The 21,786-nt window shown below is 37.6% G+C and overlaps 1 protein-coding gene across 5 annotated transcripts in view; it reads right to left on the bottom strand.

Annotated features, from left to right (window-relative positions):
• Positions 1-316: 316 nt before the first annotated feature.
• Positions 317-21,786, bottom strand: part of ASB7 (ankyrin repeat and SOCS box containing 7) — a 30,438-nt gene continuing 8,968 nt past the window's right edge. For 3 of the 5 annotated variants that reach the window (XM_055716555.1, XM_055716553.1, XM_055716554.1), the window contains 3 exons: positions 20,640-20,900; positions 12,962-13,567; positions 317-2,780 (listed from right to left, as the gene is read on the bottom strand). In XM_055716555.1, coding sequence (XP_055572530.1) covers positions 2,641-2,780; positions 12,962-13,567; positions 20,640-20,850 — 957 coding nt within the window. In that variant the 5' untranslated portion in view covers positions 20,851-20,900 and the 3' untranslated portion in view covers positions 317-2,640. Of the gene's footprint in view, positions 2,781-4,595; positions 4,696-10,755; positions 13,568-20,639; positions 20,901-21,786 lie in introns of all 5 variants that reach the window. The other 2 variants (XM_055716556.1, XR_008733220.1) reach the window with 2 other exon arrangements.

A 21,786-nucleotide genomic window follows, 5' to 3' on the forward strand; every position in this document is an offset into this window, starting at 1 on the left:
AAGGCTTTTTACTGGCCTGAAATGTATGTGTGTTCCCTTTAGATGTCAGTTACTTAAAAGAAATAACCAAAAAACAAACCTCAAACAATAAATAATGGAATTACACATTTCTTCATTAAATAGCATTCTTGTTACCAACAAAGTCTTCCATAATTTTCTTCAGTCACAGCAACAGACAGAACAAATAATTTGCCCTTAATATAGATTGCAACTAAAATAGACTCTAGATTACCTTAGAAAATATTACTGTAAAAATTCAGTGGAGAAGGACATTGGTTTAGACCAACTTACAAATGTAGTGAACAATATTTTTAAAAAAAAAAAAAAAAAAAGCAATTTTAGGGTTCTGATCTCACATCATAAAACTGAAGATTCATGCTTAAAACCTGCGAGTCAATGCTTAACATCTGTCCTGTCTCAGTACTGGAGAGCTTAAAGATTGTAACGGCTGGGGTTTTTTGTTTCGATAGGAGCCGGCAGACACCATCACACACACGAGCTCACACGCACACCCCACCCACGCTCTCAGCTTGTCGCTGCTACAATGCCACCCCCATCACATACAACCTGGAGGAAGCACTCTGTAAAGCTCTGCTGCCTAGAGCTGAGCACCACACGCGCTGTGTGGCGTTAAGGCTGGACGTACTTGCTCGCTCATGCTGCTGAGACACGAACTTTTTGGTCGCTGCTCAAGCAGGCTGGACTTGAACCCATACAAGTTGGAGATAAAAAGGTTCAGCATCCCATTACCAATCTTCTGAGCCATGAATCTCCAAAATCACTTACTGTTTGGAAACCTGATGCAATGCCAGGGACAATAGAGAAAGACAATTCTCCTTGCTTGCCATAATTGCGGAACGTCCATTAGCAGTGATAAGGTTCATGCTCAAGGAACTGCAGTCTAGGGTTATAAGATATTAAAAGAAACTAGCACATTAAATAATATAATATTAAAAGGAACTAGCACATTAAATAATATATCGGCTTCACCTTGCTTTTCATATTTTTAATATTAAATGTTTTGAAAGTGACAGTGTTAAACTTAAAAGCTACCACCGTTCCTTTCATCTCCCCACTTCCATTGGTATAATTGGTACAAAAGCACTCCTGATATTAGAGGCTCTTTTGGAGCCAGTAGGATGGCAAAACAAAAGTAGAGCACGCTGGCAAGAACCTTATGACGACTCTGTAATCTCTTGAAAATAAAGAGAGTGAAACAACTGCACATTTTGGCCCAATTTTTTTTTTTGATAGCAAGAACTTTTTCTTTTTATGATAAGAAACAAAACTCTTTCACAAATCTTTTGGATATCTAGTATGAAAAACACATCCAGTAGCCAAATTTCTTTTAGTTGCTGCTTTCAGATTAATTGCAAAATTTAAACTTCCAATATGAATGCGGCTTTTCTTGTTAGTGCACATATAAAATGCATCTTAATAACTTATGTGCACTTCCCACTCTCTAACCTGAAACTGAATTTCAGAGCAATCAACAACAAGAACAAAAAAAACCATCACTGCTTTTTAAACAAAAGGGTTTGACCAATTCCTTTTCTTATTTTTAAGTGGACATGATTTGGCTGAGAACCCGTACATAAAATTTTAACTGAAAGTGAAAAAAAGCAGGTTATACATTCATGAAATTCAGGGAGTAATAACGAACAGCAACTGCTGCATCACTTTGTAATGTCATGTCAACACTACAGCAGGGCAGCAGTTCCTATTCTCACAAATAATGCACCGAGACTAAATGAGGAATAGTGTGCGTAGGGGAATCACACATGAAGGTAAAATACATTAGAAAGATTATTGCACAGGAGGCACTGTATGAGAAACAGAATACATTGGCTTAAAAAAAAAAAAACCAAACACCTCCAGATTTGTTTACTCTTTAGTTAATGTAAAAAAATTCAGCGGCTATGCCTCTTTGTAGTGTACTGCCACTGTTAAAAATAGACTTACAAACAGCCACCCATTATAACAGGGAATGTCAGGAAAGAAGAGGGCCTGAATTTTATGGGCATCCCAACTATAACACTTAGAAGAATAATATGAAAAGAGCCAACGCATAGACCCTCAAATTGAATAGGGTAACTGCATTTTTCTTTAATTTCCAAATCATACTCGTACAGTACCCTACCACACATTGATTATCAACTCTTCCCTTTATCCTGCAAAAACATAGACCCTGGCAGAGACAAGAGTCCCAGCAGATAACAGGGCTCTAGAGGTCTTTCTATCAGTATCCTTTTGCAGGACCAGTGCCTTGATTTCCAAATTTTATTTTCTTGAATAATCGCTCAGCATGCCAATTCAAACCAACCACTTCCCTCGAGAGGCTACCTTCCATCTTCACTGCAAGTCTGCACACTTAATGTGAAAACAAACAAACAAAAAGCCAACAGCAATTTTTAAAATGTAATATTGTATAGAAAGCTTGGACCTTATAAACTTGGACCAAGAAACCAAAAATTAAGACCTTCTAGCGTGTGGTATAAAAAACCCAAGGAAGTGTATACCTGCCTTCTGACTTCACAGAAAAATCAGAATTTGCATAGGATATACTTTGTGCAAGGCAACAAGCCTCTTCAGTATCTGGAATATAACTAATCTTGCTCAGAGTTCTTCTCTTCATGGATATCAGATATCATCAAATTTGTGTTTTAAGTAGTCTTTCATGACCTTGGCAATGGGTAGTTCATCAAGTAGTTTTAGGTTTTGAAGGCCTATACATTGACGGATTTTAATTCGGCATAGATCTTGCAAGTTTCTGGGCTGTCCTGAAAAGACAAAAGGAACACATAAAAGTAAAATGATCACATTTTAAACATACATTAAGAGATCATTTACTCAGTAAAATCACAGGTGTTTACTATTTTCTAAGAGGCAGAGGGAAGGGAACAGTACAACAGAAAAAGGGAAGTCAGTATTTTTCTAATGAACAATTCAATGAATTCAAGGGATGAATCCTAAAAATATTTTTCCATGCACATAATTTTGCTGATGCCAGTGTAAAGTGACATTATCCATGTGAGGATTCCCATGAGGTGGCAACACATGCTTAAGCATTGTAGAACAGCATAACTCCTCCATTTAACTTTTTGTGGGGTTTTTTTTTTTTTCTTCCTATCCTTGTAACAGCTGGGGGAAAAAAACCCTCAGTCTTGCTTTTCTTCAAACATTAAGACAAAAACTTATGTTCAACTGTAACAGGACTAGGCGTTTCCTTAGAGAGTGAAGCTTTATAAGAGTAATACAAGGATCACGTGGCAGAGTTAGAGGTTGCTTTTTCTTTTCTAATGAAAAGATGAGGCCTTTAGATGCTTTGGATGCAGACACCACCTTGTCAAACAGAAAGAGATGAAAATACAAGTTAACCACTGTCCACAGAGGAAAAGTTTTACTGATATCACACAAACTACAGAATTTCTAGCAAGGATTTTTTCCGAAGTAATCGGTTCCATTTCATTTTTAACAGGAAACTATTCAACCACCTTGAAAAACGGTCCCCCACGCAACATAACGCAAGAAAGGTTAACCTAGCCTTGCCTCTGAACATACCCAGCAGAGGATCCCAAGGAAGAAAGAAAGAGAAAAAGAGCAGAACAACAGACATTGAGAAATCCTGTCCCGATATACCCTGATCACACACAGATCTATGTCTTTAATAGCTGCGAATGGCTTGCCCTTTGTAAATCTGTCTAATGTTTTTTGAACCCATTCATATTTTCAGAACCCAAAACATCCTGTGGCAACAAGTTTCACAATATAATTAGGCGTTGGCTGGAAAACTACAAAGTACTTTTATTTATTTTAGATCTGCTTCCTGATTGCTTTGTTGGGTGCTTACCATTCTTTAAGTCACAAAAAAATAAACCAATCCAAGTAATTGTTCTCATGTCAGTCATGATTTTACATACCTTTATATTAATCTCCATCCTCCACTCACGCTCAGTACCTCTTTCCAAAGCTGAAGATTCTATTTAATAATCTCCCACCATGGGAACCACTCCAAATCTCGGACCAAAGCAGCTGCCTGCCTTTGTGCTTTTTCCTCATTCAGTTACACCTTTTTTAAAAATTATCCCAATAACACACTGAAGCTGGGCTAGTCAGTATCTTGATCATTGACTCAGCTGTGTCATGGCCAAAAAAAAAAAAAAAAAGGAGAGAGAGAGAGAAAAAGAAAAGAGGCTTCCACTGTTATGGCACCCAATGGCTGTCCAAGTCAAAATACTCGGCACCACGAACAATGTAGGTGCTTATGCTGGCATCAAGATAATCTGTTGCCAACAGAGCAACTTACTGCAGTCATTATTATCTGTATAATCTTTAATGGTAAAAGACGGTGCTTGTTTTTGCAAAGAAAGGCATGGCAATTTTATTGAGCTGACTGCTTGACTCAATCGTTTCTTTAAAAAGCAGTTCAAAACAACAAAAGCGACTTTAAATTTCCAATTAGCTGCCTGACATTTCCAGAGCTGCCACCAATTCAGCAGGACATTTTTGAATGAGGAAATGGCTTCCATAGGGGGCTCAACGTGGGCGGGCTTTACAGTGGACAGTAGGATGCTGTCAGCTCACCGGGCACAAACCTGTTCATGGGAGACAGGAGAGTTTTTCTCGCCCAAGCTGGCCCCAGAGCCCGTCCCTTCTTCCACCCTCCTGCTAGTTCAGCAACAAACCTTCTATCAGCTAAATAGACATTGACAGTATGAGTTTATTAGACTTTCCTGGTAAGCACAGAGTAAAGAGATTATGAAACTATTTCCTGTTTTCTACTTTGGGCATTCTGTACATGGTTTCAGTTACCCTTTACAGCAAGTTCCTCCTTTTTTCCCCCTGCGTGGGCTTTTCTATAGAAATGGGCTGACAGACAGGTATACACTGGGATTTATCTTAAGCACCAAAATTATCCGAGGTAAGCTAGCAGAAGTAATGCATGAAAATAGTCTCGGTCTGTTTTTAAAGAAATTAGATTTGAAATTAAAGAACATGAAACTTTGAGTTTCCTTCACAGAAGTTTAAAATACTTTTATTATACTTACCACCACAGTACCTAAACGTCAATTTATTTTTAACTATATCCTTCAGCCATGCTTAGAATACAGATCATTAGTTACTTTGTCCACTGGTGGTTTCTTCTTAGCATTTTATTATTTTTTTTTCAACCTGAAGGAATGAATTTATACAACTCTAACAGCTGAATGCTCAAGCTTCTGGGGAAAAAAAGTTACTTTTGGTAAGAAACCAAGCAGAGGAATCTTTACGGTGATAAAGAAATAGTTCTAATGCTTTAAATGTGAATGTAAGTAAGGTTCAGAAAGGATGCACCTTGTTACCTGCAAATAACAGAGTTAGAGGGCAATAGAGATGTGTATTTTCTGTAGTAGAGTACACAATAATACAGCTATGAGACACTGATTTCTGGTTTCAGAAATGAATGCCTTTTAATTAACATCCTATGGGTTTTTTGAGAACAAAATGGAACAGACAACTTAAAATACCCAGAAGAAATTGGTCATCAGTTAATTCAGAAAGACCCGATAATCAAATATATGACATTTTCCCCTGATAAGCCTAAAAATATTTCCTGAGAATGTGTTAACAATGGACATTTCCAGTGTTAAGCACCAGTTGCTACATCTAGTGGCTGTTAGTGTCTTAGGTCACGCCTCGCAAATTCCAGGGTTATTAATGCATTTGTGATTTATTAGAAACGGTGTCTAGAACACTTACTCATTCTTGGTTGCATCTGAATGAAAGAGAAAAAAAATAAAGGATTACAGACCAATGTCAGTGAACCTTGGTTTGGCAAATGAAAAATGTTATCAGTAATTCAAAGTAGTAAGGCAAGTTCAGTGATGAATAAAGTTCTGCTTAAAAACGATTTGGAAGTAGCAGCTTTGGTTATATCCTGCATCACAAGTTTGGAAAGTTATTTAGGCAAATAAGCAAGAAAGGAAGGGAATTAAAAAATTAAGAAACAAAAAAACCCCACAAACAGAAAAGGTAAGATTGACCTAATTACCATTCTCATGCAAAACAGTGACATAAAACTACTGATCAACATTAAAAAACCCAACACATCCCTGACCCAGCCGCAGAGGGACACCTTGCCGATAGCAGTGCTGCTATGCTGGAGCAGCCGGGTTATTGTCAGGCTGCTACACAACCTCAATTACCGTCAAGGCAGCAAACACCTGCCGCTGTTGTAGAGCTGAAGGTTTGCTAATGTGTTCACCAGAACAAGTTAGATACTTCAGTCGGCTTGTTTTGCACACCTTATAGTGATAATCAAATAAATTAGAAGTATTAATTACAGGAGAGAAAAAAAAAAAAAAAAAGAGATGTGTAGCTCATCTTTTGTCTTGAACAGCTTGTGCTACGTGCTGTCACAGAAAGCAGAAATCCCCACCAAAGCACTTCTGTATAGTTTCCTAAGCATGACAGAAAAGTTACTTCCAAACAGAAGAAATGTAAAACACAGGGTTATAAAATTGAGGAATTGCTTTTTTGATTTTTGTTTCTTTCTAGAGGCAGCAGACTTCAGTGCATATAAAATCTAAACATCTAACTCAGTTCTTCAACTGCTAACAAAGAAAGTTCCTGAGCTTCCGCCTCCTCCTCGAATAATTAATCATTATTTTACTTAAATAATGAAATACACCTTTTAAATTATTATTAATAGATTGACCTTCTTCAGTAAAGCAAGGGGGGCTAAAAAGAGCATGTTTTCACAGCAAGGAATTCCAATTAATCATGAATTTCCACTCAATAGCCCATTCCTTTCCTTTTTGCAGTTTCGAGATATTTCTGCTATTCTATCTGGGAGTTTCCTATCCTAGAAACAGACAAAACTTGCATTTAGGGTTTATTACCTATACAAAAGACTGTAGATCAGCATTACAGCTGCTCCACAACTTACACATTTAGACCTCCGCCTGTTCATTTTTCCTATGCAGCCCATGCTCCCCAAGAAATAAAACGCTAATTCACCGAATAGGTGTATTTGTAAGGATCATTTAGGTGTAGCATTAGACCTAGTACCTCTGACAACACTGATTTTTAGAGACATTCACCCAGTTTCAAACAAAAGTGTTGTAATGGTGAGAAGGGGGAATCCCTACCAGTTTCCTCCTATGAAGGTACACGGGCCCCCGTGCAAAGCAAAAATCATGAACTGACCTGTTCTGTTACCCAAGAGAAAACTTAGGAGTAACTGAAATGAATATGCTTGTTTGCTACAAGAACTTTCTCTCTGATGTATTGTGCTGCCTACTAAAAAAAAATTAACCAAACCAAAAAACTTTAAAAGCAAACAATCAGTGTCATTGGTTTGAAGTGCATACATAGTTTCTGAAGAAGTTAAAAACCAAAAAAAACAACATCAGTTACATTTCAGAAGCTGCCCACAGTTTTCGCTGCAATATTAATGCATTTCTCTAGAAAAAGAGCTTACAGTGTTACTTCTCAAACTGAGCCTCTGCCTCCCCTGGGAATTGTGAAAGGCTGAAAACAGTAGCAAGAAACCATTCGGTAGTTTCTTTTTAGTGACAAAGGAAACTTAAAAATTAAGAGTTTTGTAAAACATTAATTAAAAAAAAGTTGAAACCAGGCTGATACATGGTTGGCAGCAACTCAGTTCCTCTAGAGTATCAGAATAAGTATTTATATCCAGAGCTAACTATTAAATCCATCCCTTATTTCACAATTGTGAAGGAACTCAGCTACTACCAGCAACAAAATTTAATCACAATTTTGTTGGCTTCAGGGTGTGTGTGTGCGGAAAATTAAACACTGAACTTATCAACTGAAAACTCACATCCACCAGCCGAGAAACTCACTGATGAGGATGCACAAACAGGGTCATGCTGAAAGGATGCCATTACCTAGTAAATGGCTGTTGCTGAGCTGAACGGGAATTCAGCTGTTCATTGCAATAGCAGTAGGTCTAACAGTTTAGTAAATGCGTGGTCTTGCACTCTGTAAAAAAACAGCAGCAGAATAACTAGAGAGGATATCTGGTTTTCCAGCATTCAAAATGCCAGAAAAAGCTAGTTGCAAGAATCTATAGGTCTGATATATTAATATAAGACATGAATTTAGAGAGAAAGAAAATTACAGAGCGTTCACTGAGAAAGTGAACAAACTCCTTGAACCAGTATCTAGCTCAACAGGACAAAAACCAGTTTAAAATTATTTTTAACTGGATATCATACAAGTTAATTTAAAAGTTCTAGTTTAATTTTGTGTTCAGTATACCTCTGTTAGAATACTTGAGCTTGAAGTATGTTCTCATTGCTCTTTGAAAAATAATTCTCCACAATGGGTTTTAGATGTTTATTAAATTTCAGTATATCTGGCACAGAAAATATGTACCAAGGAGGAGTGTACTTTGGACTGAAAATTTATATATAGAAAAGCAGAGTGCCAGTAAAGCTCAATGTTAAATATAACAGGTGTATTTTGCAATGAAATTAAAATTCAAATATGCTTGCATAAGATATTTTTAAAAAAATATTTTGTAACATTTCTATGAATGCAGTCTTACTGAAATTGCTATGGAAATTCAACTAAGAATTTCAATACCATAATATTTATCTATTTTTAGGAGACAGTAAGTGTTCTGAACATAAAGACAGGCTTAAGATGCATTTTTACACTATTTTTACATTATAACAGAGTACAACATAGGTGTGCAAATGGGAGTGGGGGATGGCTGCACCTTACATACCACATATAAAAATATGTATTTAAAAATACTGCTTTTTACATAGGCCTCTTCAAAAAACTCTTCCAAAGTATACAACTGTATATAGCTATACAAAAATTATTCAACTGCTCAATATAAACCATCAACTACACTGAGTCAGTAGCTACATTTTTCAGTATCACACTAGGCAATTCTGAGTTGAGAGTTAAACAATTATTTGAAAGGTACCTTCCCTCTTTCTAGACAAAAAAAAATAATTGGCTATGTCTTTATAATGATATCAAAAACTATACTGTCTTTAACAAACAGGTACCTGCAGTCTGCAGAAAGTAATCGTAATTCAGATTATATTTGTTTATCACTGATCCAGCTAAACTGGAAACCATAAAATAACCCTCTTACCCTAGTTCCCTGCGTAACTCTTGATGAGAAAGCAGAACACATTCATTAGTGCAAGATTGCCAGCAGCACCCAAGGAAGCAAGCAGTCAAAGCAGGCAACTCCAGGAAAGTTCTGCTGTGTTATAACAAACATGAAGATAACCATTTCCTTTGCAATTATCCACATAATAAAATATGTGGAAGTCCACTTAATTCACTATGGCACTTCTGTATTAAGAAAAAGTTTAAACTATACAGAGACTCTTTTCAAAAAGTTCTTCCAGTAAATAATAATAAAAAATCCCAGTGAAATGTTACTTTTATTTAGCAAAGGGATAGAGACAGAGAATGTATAAGGATTTCCTTAATGGGACTTATTGTCTTAAGTTTTTCTGCACATTTACAGTGCTATATGAATCTAACCAAAAACCTATACTCTCTAGTCAAAACCAAATATCTGCCCTTTTGAAAATGAAAAGAAGGAATGCAGATGGAATATTTGTAGTTTAATTCATTCGGTGACCTTTAGATCTTGTTCCAGACCTGAAATTAGTTCTTTGATACCTGTTAACCATACTTGCCATGTTACACTATGGCCACATCCACTTACTCAGCTATTTGCCCCGACACAGACAAGCCATTTGCATAGCCAGTCATAGACGCTTTGTGCTATGTTATCTGAACAGCGATTAAATTAAGTGACAGCTACGGGGAGAGGAAAGGGTTCAAGCTTTTTTTGAATTTCTAGTATCTTAAAGTTTATTTAAACCTTGAAGTATTTTTCCAATACTTGCATTTTTTCCTACCTGCAGCATTCTCTTTGTAAGTTTAATATTGTTAAATCCCATCCAACTTCAGCTTCAACACAGATCATAAATCATTCCATCCAGGACTGTAATTGCACATGTTAATTCTGTAGACATAGACACTATCAAAAAATCCCAGTATGTCTATATGTCTATCTTCAGATACATTACATACATGCATCTCTGAATTCTGCATTAGTGTATTCCAAGATTAACCCACTGACACTCCTGAAGAGGCAGGTTCGGATCTCAAAAACCTGAAGGATTATACTGAAGTGCTCCGAAACAACTCTTTATCAATGATCTCAAGGACTATGAAAAGGAAGGCAATTAATAAAATCATTGAGCAATGATCATCTTCAATATTGTTTTTTTCACAGGGAGGCTTTAATCACTTTTATATTGAAAAAAGGGGGGGGGGGGGTGGCAGGGGAGGGAATGAGTGACCATCTAAACACCAAGCCAACGGCAGACTCATGATGAAAGACTTTGTTGCTCCTGACTTCCAGCTTTGTGCTTAAAGACCGAGACACAACCACAGAATAACTTCCTTCCTCTTGGAATTATTTTCGGAGCAAAGGAATCTCTCTACCTGTAACCAGGAAGAATAGCAGACATCCAAGGTCAAAACCCAAACTCAAATATCTTCCTGCAGACTCTCACGGCCAATACCAAGTATTTCTGAGAGCTTGGTTTCTTGCCTATCATTCACAACCAGGGACCTGGGCTAAAGGCTGCAATTAATACTGATTATAATATCCACCAAAACAAAAAGAAAGTCACATACGTTGTCTTCTAAGGAACTGAAACTGTACAAATATGTTTTCTGAGTATAAAAAAAATTGCTACTTACATTTTACATGCAGACTGCTAAATAGTATCCCATTTATATGAAGCATGCAATTGCTTTCACTTGAAGACACCGATCTCTTTGGTAACTTTCATAGTTCACATACATTAATCTTCAAGCTTAAAAATTTACTGCAAAAATTTAAAATCTACTTCAAAAGTAAAAACTAGTTCCTGTTTCACTATCAAATATACTCTTCAAAGCTGCAGATGCATATCTAAAACTTACAGCTACAGATTTCTATATTCAGCACTTAATGTAATGTTCAAATAAACAAACCAGAAATTCCCGTTAAGCCTTAGGACTAAGGCACTGTTAGCAACTACAAGAGATAATTTCAGGACAACCGCTAGAAGTCTAAAAATTTAGTAAATTTTTCTTCTAGTAAATACACATTGCAACAGACTCAGAAGCGAGATTCTTCCCCAAAGTGCTACAGCGTGACATCTCAGCAATTCCCTGTACACAGCCCGATCTAATTGGGAACTCCACTACTAAAATCCCAGCTTGTTTTTTATCCATTTCATCTGCCCTGCACTATGTTATTAAAGTGATTATTCACGAAAACCGTGGAAGACTGTGTTTGGGGAGAGTCTGTTTATAGCTGTTTGTAAACATACAGTCACAGTAATTTTGCTCAGAAACACAAAGCTGAAGTGGTTTTGTCAGCACCACCCCTCCCTGCTTTCCCAGTATCTCCCTCCATCAGCACAAAACTGGATTAGGTCCAGCACTGTTACATCGGCCATAAAATTAAGCTACTTTCTTGTAGCAGAATTTACTTCTTACTTAATGTTAAACCTTTAAGGTATGGAATTTGCAAACTAAAAGTTACAGTACCAGTTTCCAACTTCCTGAATTAGTCTTCAGACACCGAGGCAACACTGAAGCAGTTTAAACCTTTGTGTTTCCAGGTACGTCCCAAGACTGTGAAAAATTGCAAGTCTGGATATTTATCATCTACTAATAACCCTGCTGGTGCTACTATATAGTGAGAGGCTCCCAAAAAGGAAACCAGAAGGAAATGCATTTGAATGAGAAGGGGCAACCAAATTAAAGCAAAATCCTTTAGTTACTTGTATTTCTTATTATCAACTTCCACCTTTCCAAAAATTCTCTTTGGATTTCAGACATGAGCAAAAATACCACAAATCATTAAGACAAAAATGAAATCCCAAATGCTTATTTGTATCAGCTACTGACAACAGATCTCAGCTGATTCACCCCCACACTAAATTTCAATTTCTTTGCAGAGTATATGGTTGCTTAAGTCTCATAAAGAACTACCACATCACCAAAAAAACAATAAAAGGAACTGTAGGGGGAAAAAAACCCCAATATATGAAATACTCCATCCTCTGTAGTGCAAAGATCATCCTAGTTGGATGATAAATTATCAGGCCACCTTAACGTGTTTGAATTAGCAAACCCCTGCTCATTGCTTATCAGCAATGAATAAATGCTTTGGGCAACACTACAGTCATGAAACACTATTATAGCATTCCATATTGATGAGAGAGGAAGAGAAAATCCTCATCAGATCTAGTACACCAAAAACTGATAATCAAAAGTGACCAGAATATTAGGAGCCTAATACTCATTTTAAATACTGGAAGTCATGACAAGTTAAAATCTCTTTCATATTTCAAAGACATCAACAAAATCAAATCAAAGTTACACAGCACATGAAACCCCTTCAAGTTGCACGAATGATCTAAGCTATTTTGTTGTCTGGTGTTGGGGAGAGGAGGAGAGAGAATGTGGGAGAACACAAAGCAGAAAAAGCTCTTTTCTGCCCTAGTCATGGTGCCAGATGAAAAAGCCTGCAACTGCAGAGTATTTGCACGGCAATTAAAAAAGAAAGCAAAAGACACTAACAAACCCTAAACAAACAACAAAACAAAACCCCAAACATTGTATGTGCTAAGGCCATTAATAAAATGAGATTGCACAGTTCATTTTTTTTAAAAAAGGAATGCCTCCCGCAGATATTTAAACAAAACTAATTTAAACAAAATATACTTAACATTAGCACCTTTGCCGAGCAAGAGATTCCCAGTATCACAATCCCTTCACCTTCCCAGAAATTTTCTAGTGCATTTAAATAGCATCAAGGGGCAGAGAGGAAGCATTTTTTTTCTGGGGCTAAATTCAAAGAAGGCTTTTAGAGGACATTGTGTCCTGTGATTAACTTCTCTTACATACATACTTGTCACTTCTTGTAAGAAATCCAGACACGGTCGGCTACTTCCAGAAATACTTATTGAAACAGCCAGTGGGGTCTGTCCTTCATAGTTCCTTGTGTTAGTGTCTGCTCCGTAATTATACAACATTTGTGCACAAAGCACATCATCTCTAAGAGCAGACAAGTGTAAGGGTGTCTGTCCATCTTCCAAGCGACCCAAGTTTGTATCCGCCCCTCTCTGAAGAAACATTCGGCAGTAAGAGTGATTGCTTTTGATCACAGCGTATCGTAACAGGAAACCATTTTGAATGTCGATGTTGGCATTGTGATCCAGAAGGATTTTCACACAGCTTGACCTCTCTCGGATAATGGCCAGCTGAAGTGGTGTAGTACCTTTATCACTGAGCGGATCAACCTCAGCCTTGAACTCCAACAGGAGTCTGACAAATGAGTCTCTGCCATAGTGGGCTGCTACATGGAGGGGAGTCCAACCATCGTTGCTCTTTGCATTAATAATGTCACTTCTATATTCAGATTCCAACATCAAGCGTGCAATCCTCGCTCGGCCATGCATGGCTGCATAATGCAGAGCAGTGAAGCCTCCAATTAAGTCCTTAACTGTGGGATCAGCTGAAGTTAAAATAAAATTAAAAAATAATTAGAGGGCATTACAGTAATCCAGCGCTGGCTGTAAAAAAAAATAATCAAATGGTTGAACGTTAGTCTTTTCAGGCATAGCGTGACAGGATTTTTTGTACTTCAAACTAATTCTTGCTTTCATGAACACACTATTTTTAAGAAAAAGTTAAATTATATTTAAGAAAGTGTTACACAAAAAAAGACCTTTTCTTTCACATACATATGTTTCCATTTGACAGATAGTTTTCCACATCTTCCTCGCACTCTTAGGCTAATTACTCAAATCTCTCTGTCCACCCAGTATTCCTCCAGCTCTACAATATTACATTTCTTTCTCAATGTTCAACTTTTTTATTTTCCCTTGTGTTGCACTTCTTGGTCTTAAAAAGAAGCATGTGTAGAAACATCTGCTGTCCCAAATTGCGGATGTTTTGTGGTCTGGCAGCATTGTATTGTTTTTAGGGTGTAATACTGTATTAGGTAAAATGTTTCTCTGTGGTCTGCAGGATTTCCAAAGCATGTAGGATATATGTTATTTTAGATTATCTTGATAAAGTCTGTTTTTATAGATGATGAATCTGTTCTGAGTTTATAGTTTTACAAAAATTTAAGGTTTTACAAGAATGTAAGCATCCACTTATGGAAGGAGTCAGGAAAAATGTTAGTGCAGAATACAAGCGATTACACAGCCATTTTTTTTTCCTCCCCAACACAGCACAAAAATTCAATCTGATTAAAAATTAAAATAAGCAAATCAATTTACTTAATTTCCTCAGGACACCCAAACTTGTAACACCAGTGACTACTCCCATGTACCAATTTAATTGCTAAAGGAAAAGTGCCTGTCTCATTACCACTTCTCAGCTAGAGAACAAGCTGGGCTGCGAGGTTTCTCCTTCTACCATCTGTAGGTGCTGCCCATCGGATGCCAAGAGGTACAAACTAAAGTTTGGAAGCTTAAAGCACCTTCCTAACCTAAGTCTCTTCACTGGTAAACAGAGATACTATCTGCACACAAGATACTAGCCTTAAGCTGACGTGTTTTCAATACTCCCGTCTATCTATGGAAACAACGGCTGAGGTCTGCCCTTCACAGTTGCTCGTGGTGTTGTCTGCTCTGTAATCATACAACATTTGCGCACAAAGCACATCATCGCTAAGAGCAGACAAGCATACGGGTGTCTTCCCACCTTCCATAACCTTGACAGCCCTGTCCTTGTATCCTGGCACATTGAATTCTTTGTAATTTCCTCATCTTCCATACCACATTTACAAGGAAAGTAGCAGTGGTCTAGAAGGGGGTGGGTGTGGAAGAGCAGGACATTGTGACCACTCATGTTTAAAACAAGCTTGGCTGAAGGCTATGAACACCCAATGCTCACACACATCGCTCAAGAGGAGCACTTGCTCTCCTGCACCACATGGAGAGGTCAGAGTTTTCTGCACGGTTGCCATCACACTCAAATATGACAGAGGGAGAGGGTGGAAAATGCCATTTTGCATCTCAAAATTTAGACCTGCTGCAAGTTAAGTTCACAATGCAATACAAATTTTAAGCTAGTTTAGCCTGAACGCACAAAGGTGCTAACACAAAACAGGAATAAACTTCCCAGTATGGACCTACTGTGACCATATTTAGCTAACACACTAATAGATGTCATACCAAAACAAAAGGACCGGCAAGAAAGAATGCAGAAGTATAGAATACAGCTGCAAAGGTGATCCAGCAACTTCAAGGATTTTTTTTAAAATGTAAAGTGAAGACTGAGGGGAAGAAAGCAAAACAAACAAATCCACCATACAAACTAATGCAGCCTGACAACGCAGCAAAATAAAATGTGAGAACTGCCTCTAGTGTATAGAATAGGAACGCAGAAATAATGAGCGAAAGATTAAGGAAAATTTAGTCCCTTAGTAGAGACAGCCTTCCTAGTCTTCTGTGAAAAGCAGAAGTTTCAGTGCTCGGTAAAGTTATACTAACCTGAGTTAAAGTAATTGATGAAGCACCCACAGGTTGACAGAAAAATGAAGTCAGTGACTGAGTAGGTGGTTCCTAACCTGCACTGTGATCATGTCCAAAATACAGCAAAGAATCAGTACAACCCACAAAGTCATTAAAGACAAAGATACTATTTCAAAGTGATGGTTGCTGCTCCCAGGGTCTCTTTCTTTGCACTGCTCTGTCTATTCTAGATTATCTCCTGGCTGGTGATAAATAGAGTGAGCAGCATAAGCATGAGAATTAAGATGTAGAGGGACGATACATTCTGGGAGGCATGATTAGGGGAGAAAGATGGGCATAATGGAAAGAAGAAAGCAGCAATCACTGCCATTTTCCACCAAAAAAAGAAAAGGTAAAAAAAAAAAAAAAAAATTCAAGTTATGCCTTCTCTCTTCCATGCTGCACAGGGCATGCAAGTCAATCATTTCTACCCCCATCTGAAGTGCAGGATACTGCTGCTAGCCTGTTTAATTTATTTATGCAAAGTCCAAATTCAATCAGATATGCCCCAACTTCTGTGTGTGCACATATACATATTTTTACATGAATTGCTGCAATGCAAACCCAACAATTTACTTGCAACATAAGGGTGTCCTTTGCCTACAATTTTAAGTACCTTTCCATGCCCTCCTTACTCCCAAAATTTCATTGCTTGCGACTGCTAAAATGAACCAAAAAAATTACTAAGTCATATAAGAGAAGCGTCTCAATAAGAATAGAAAAAAAGCCTCTCAACTGGATAACCAAGCAACACAAACAACTAACCTTCCAAAAGTAAACGCGGTAACGAAATCTCATGGCAAAAATATTGTAATTCTCGTTAAGATGATGGCCTTCTAGTGAGCTAATAGTACCAGCATTGCCCTTGATTAAGGAAACTATTTTAACAAGAGCAAAACGTCGGTTGCTATTCAGTCAATGTTTTGCTGCCATCTCCTGGAAATCTTCTCAACTTCACAAGGGCTTTTAGCAGAAGTTGGACCTGCATTATGTTGCGTACAATTTCCATCCGTTCACTACCTGTTAGGAAAAGTAGCACTACAAAGCTGATGTTGTCTTAAGAACACGGACTACCGTGAGGGGTTTTTGTTTGTTTTTTTAAAAGGCTTCAGTATTGGTATCATGCTGTAAAGTAACTCTCCCCTGCAACACAAAAGTTAGAAATGAATTGGGAATGATTCTCAGTTTACCTTCAAAAACAGAAAAGTACCTGGTACAAGCATATTTAACTAGGAAGGGATGAAGCCAGCACTTGCCAGCATTTCTTTATTTTGCCTCCATCCTGATTGTCAAACGAATATTTCTTTTCAGGCTTCCCATTGATTTGGGGAGTGCAGAACTTCGAAACATGAGCAGCTGCATTTGGTCACTTCTAATGTTCTTAAATATAAGGCATAATACAACAGTATAAACCTTGAACTACTTATCAAGGGTACCAAATTACTGCAATCAAGCTCACTTGAGATTGAAAATTTGCAACACTGAATATTTGTTTTAGTCTATTTCATGTTAAAAGTTGGGCACCTAAGCTAGTCATTTAAACTCTACTGTTAATGAAATTATTTTCTAATACTGTAATCTAAAGGCTATATAGATTCCTAAGAGTCAAATATTTTAGAGTTTCAATTTACAGCTCAGTGGGACAGTTTCCCTTCTTTCTTGATACCTTCATTAGATCAGCATCACAACCTAGTTTGGGAAGCCAGGAAAGCAATGCTTCTGGCTTCAAAAAGGACTTCTGTTATTTCAAGCTTAATTCCCCCAACTAGGGTTTCATTCTGACCACACAGTTTAGAAACAGGGCTACATAGAGCTTCTCTTTTAAGTTTTCTAGGACAACATTGATACAAAAGACCTCCAGGAAAGCATTACTGTTCAGACACAGAAACACTGTATGAGCTAGCTGAGGGGTATGAACATTTGGCATTCTCTATAGTTTCTCCCAGATTCTGCATGACCGTACTAAAATATAGATACCTTGCAGTCAAGACTAAAAATAAAAAATATATCTGTTTGGCTACTTCTTTCTGTTACCCTTCAATTTCTAGGAGCTTTAGTGAATCATTTCTTTACTTCAATACGAGTAAACAGAAACTGTCCTGCTCAATTATTATTGAGAAGATATCACCAAGGGGCAGCTAACAACTACACACTTTCGAGACTTTAGTTCGTTGTAACGTTAACAGTGGCAGTTGGGGATTAATAAAATAGTTCTTGTCCAGGGTTGGATTGTCTGTCTCAATATGTAATTTTGAAAATAAATTTTAAAAAAAGAAGTACACTAAAGGGGGAAAAAGGGTTTGTCGTGCAAAAATCCAGGATTACTGAGAACTACACTCCTTATTTTTGTGTTGCTTTCCTGTCCAGCTTTGTGAGTCTAGATTGTTTCTACGGAAAGAGCTGGCTTCAAAAATCTGCCCTTTATTAAAGTGAGGCAAATACACTAAGAAACTCAAATTCACTATTTTTCATGAAAACTAATTCATGATCCTGCTTAACTTTCCTCATTTCATCACTTGCTAAAGTGTATTTATCATCTGACCTATTACCTCTGTATCTAGTTGGTATTTCTGCTGGTTTCATCCTTTAGTCTGGACTGGGTTTTATGCATTTTCCCCATCTATCTGTGTCTCCTTGCTCAGCAGATAATAAAAAGCTTCCTCCTCTTCCACCACCTCCACTGAAATCAGCCAATCTGCATGCACAATGCTGTCCTCTGGCTCTTTTCTTTGCTGGTGAGCAATGACGGAAGAGAAGAAAAAACAGAAAAGCAGGAGGTGGCCAGGTCATGACTCCCATAAGAAGCTACCTTTTATTTCCAGGTCAGTGACCAGATTCCTTCTCAGCCTTTATTAGCCAAACTCCCATCTCCATCCCACTATCATGCAAGACTACATCAGCAGTCTCTCAGCATCGCAGATCTGAGGCTCAGCACTACCCTCAGCAACAGCCCAGCGTTGTTTTCTCATTCCTGTGCTAAGAAAATACTTCCAGTTCTGCTCAGCTTCATCATCCCTCTAGACAACTATCACCAGTTTCCCCTTCTTTCCCACTCTCAGTTCCCGCTTTCCTCCAGAACTCCATCTGCTCCCTCTCACTATCTTCTTTATTACTAACGTACATGGTCAGTTCAATACCCTGTTTACCATAAGATTCGCACCAGAAAATTACTTTTTCCTTCACCCCAATATCATTTTGGTCCACAGGGATTAAGCGCCAACATCAAAATAATCCACTTCTTGAGAAAGGTGGAGACTATATGAGGAAAGGTAGACACAAACCTCTCACTAATGATGCAGGCATGATTAACTCTGCTTTTAAGCGTCAGCTCATTCACTCCTTAATAGCTCATTTGTGACATTATTATGTCTTAAATACTCATTATCTTTTATGCCTCTGTTTGGAGGTAAAACAAGGCAAGGCACAAAACAGCACCAATTTTCTGAAGTGAGGCTCAGCTACAGGAAAGCTGCCATAGATGACTAACCCTCACACTATTTGTTACTCAACTTTCTAGTCCTGGTGATTAAACACTATACTGCTTCCAGAACAAGGGTGTTTCATTACAGGCAGTTTTCATGAGGCACCAGATTCAGCTGGTACATCATATAGGAAATAACAAAAATAAAACCAAAACACTGCATCAGCAGCTAATATCAAAACCTATACAACAAAAATACTCAGGAATACAGAAGGGTTTGTTGGTGGGGTTTTTTCAGATCATCTTCAAGTTTACAGAGATAAAACCAATGCATTTTGAGACCTCAAATTTTTGAATTACCAAACTGAAGGCTTGAGATTACCCACATAAAATTCTACTTCTCAAATGTAATGTAAGTTATTTGTTAGTGCAGTTTACTAGCTCCCCTCCCCCCCCCCCCCCCCTTTCAATAAGGACATGAGGGCTTGCTAATATTGTATGGTTAGATTTTTTTTTTTGTAATTGCTAAATTCTAACTGTATGCTGTATGGTTAGAATCTGTAGTAGGTAAATCAATGGTGTATTTCACTACTGCGCTTAAGAACTATGTCACTAATTGTACAAATACCACAGCTTATTAATGCCATCAAATTATATGGGTGATCCATATATCTGACTAATACTGTGACACACATAAGGGATCCATACAGCCTCAGATATCTAAAGCATCAAAAAGATAATTTCACTTTCCTTAGGTGTCCTGGTTTCGGCTGAAAACATTAGTTCATTCATTTGATAAGAACAGCACTAGAATAGAGGATGCTGTTCTTTAAGGGCACTAATCAGAATGCGGAGAACATCTAGAATTTTTATTTTGTCTTTCCATTGTAAAACTACCCATTTCTAAACCTTTAGGTGTCCTTGAAAGAAGATACAGCAAAAAGAAATCCTGACTGCACCATTTGAGGGGTAATCTTCATCACTCAAGCAAATACATCACAAACCAACAAAACTCAATCAGCTCTTGAAATAAAGCTTCACTACGGACCGATGCAGGAGAGGTGTAAACTCAGCACTGAACTAGCTGACACCGAAGTCTTTGCACAAAGAGTAATGTTATCACAAAGTTCAGTGGACTCTATTAAAGCCTATACAGAAACTTAGCCTTTAACGCAACTTGTTAACTTGCTTGAGAATTATGAAACAAACTTCCCCAAGATTACAGTTCAAGGACCTGCCTTCCTCTAATAATACCCCTTAAGAGAGGAGAAAAGTCTACAGCGAGTGCATTGAATTTTATAAAGAGTCCTTCTGCCCTGTTTTCATAATGCTTATTCATTCTCTTTTGACAATTCCTAGACAATTCTGAGGGGGGGGAAAAAAAGGAAAAAAAAAAAAAGAAAAAAAGTAGTACAGTATTAAGGTATAAAGCTAATCTGTTACCTCATTCACAGAGTATACATCAGAAGTAAATAGAGATGAAGTGCTACTCTAAAGAGTAAAAAAATAATAATAAAAAAGAAAAGAAAAAAGAAACCCAGAAGTAGTCTGATACCTAATGAGTGCTGGAAAGCCCTACAATGGAAATTGGGATAGAAAGCCAAGATGGGTATCAAGATTTTTCTCTCTAGGCAACTCACCTCCATGTTCAAGAAAAACACGGACACATCTCTCTTTCCCTCTTGCTGCAGAGAAATGAAGCAAGGTCCAGCCATTGGCATCTCGACCATTTGGAGAATATCCTTGCTCCAGCATCTTGCGTACGGTGTGAACATCGCCAGCAGCAACTGCAGCCTGAATCTGCAACTCTTCCTGTAGTTCAGGGTTTCTCCGACAGTGATGGTGTAACATCCTAGCTGAATCTGGCTTTTACAGAAGCGTCATGAGGTCACACTAGTCACCTTGAATCAATATAAAGCTTGAATAAATTAGGATTGGGACAGGAAAGAGGTATCTGGAAAAAAGATCAGCACTAACGAAAAGCTAAGATTTATTCGCTATATGCAGAGCAAAGTTGTCTTATACAGAGGATAAAACCCAATCTCACTGTTGCTAGCAAAATCATACAATATGGTTCACATCATTGATCTGCAAGAGGAAAGGGCATTTCCACATTATAAATAGCAAACATCTTCCTCAGAAATTACAGCAAACAACAGCCCACAGTCAAAGCACCTGACCAATAAGCAAAACGAAATATCTCTGGAACCCAACATCTCTGGAATCACAACACTGTTCATACCACTAACTCCAAAGATACTGTTTAAATAGATGTTGTAAGCTGTTGCATGAAACAACATTGCTAGAGCAAGTGAACTATGTTTTTATTCTTTTGGGTTTTTTTCTAGAAACGTATCACCTCTAAGCTTCAGTGAAAACACTGTCATCTTACCAATATAATCTTTTCTTGTGCCCTACGGTACGTGAATATTAGTAAGACTAATGGTTAAACTGAAAATTAAATTTTCTTTTTCCTTTCTCTCCCCCCCCTTCTTTTTTTTAAAATGAGTCAACTGTCTGTATTTTGGCTTGTGGACTTCATTAGTACATGCAGGCTGCAAAGAACCTCTACATTCCAAAAATTAAACACAAAGATGATAATATAAAAGACCTGAAAACACGTAAGTACAGTTAATATAGCTATGTCAAACGCTATGAAAACATATACCAGAACAATTAGATTTATAATTGCCTTGATACAGCATGTGAGAGCGCTAGACCAAAAAAGCATACACTGGGATAGAAAGAAGTGCTCTATGCCATGCTCTGTTTGAAAAGTATTCATCT

The sequence above is a fragment of the Falco cherrug genome, chromosome 7 (assembly GCF_023634085.1).
Source record: "Falco cherrug isolate bFalChe1 chromosome 7, bFalChe1.pri, whole genome shotgun sequence".
NCBI lineage: Eukaryota > Metazoa > Chordata > Aves > Falconiformes > Falconidae > Falco > Falco cherrug.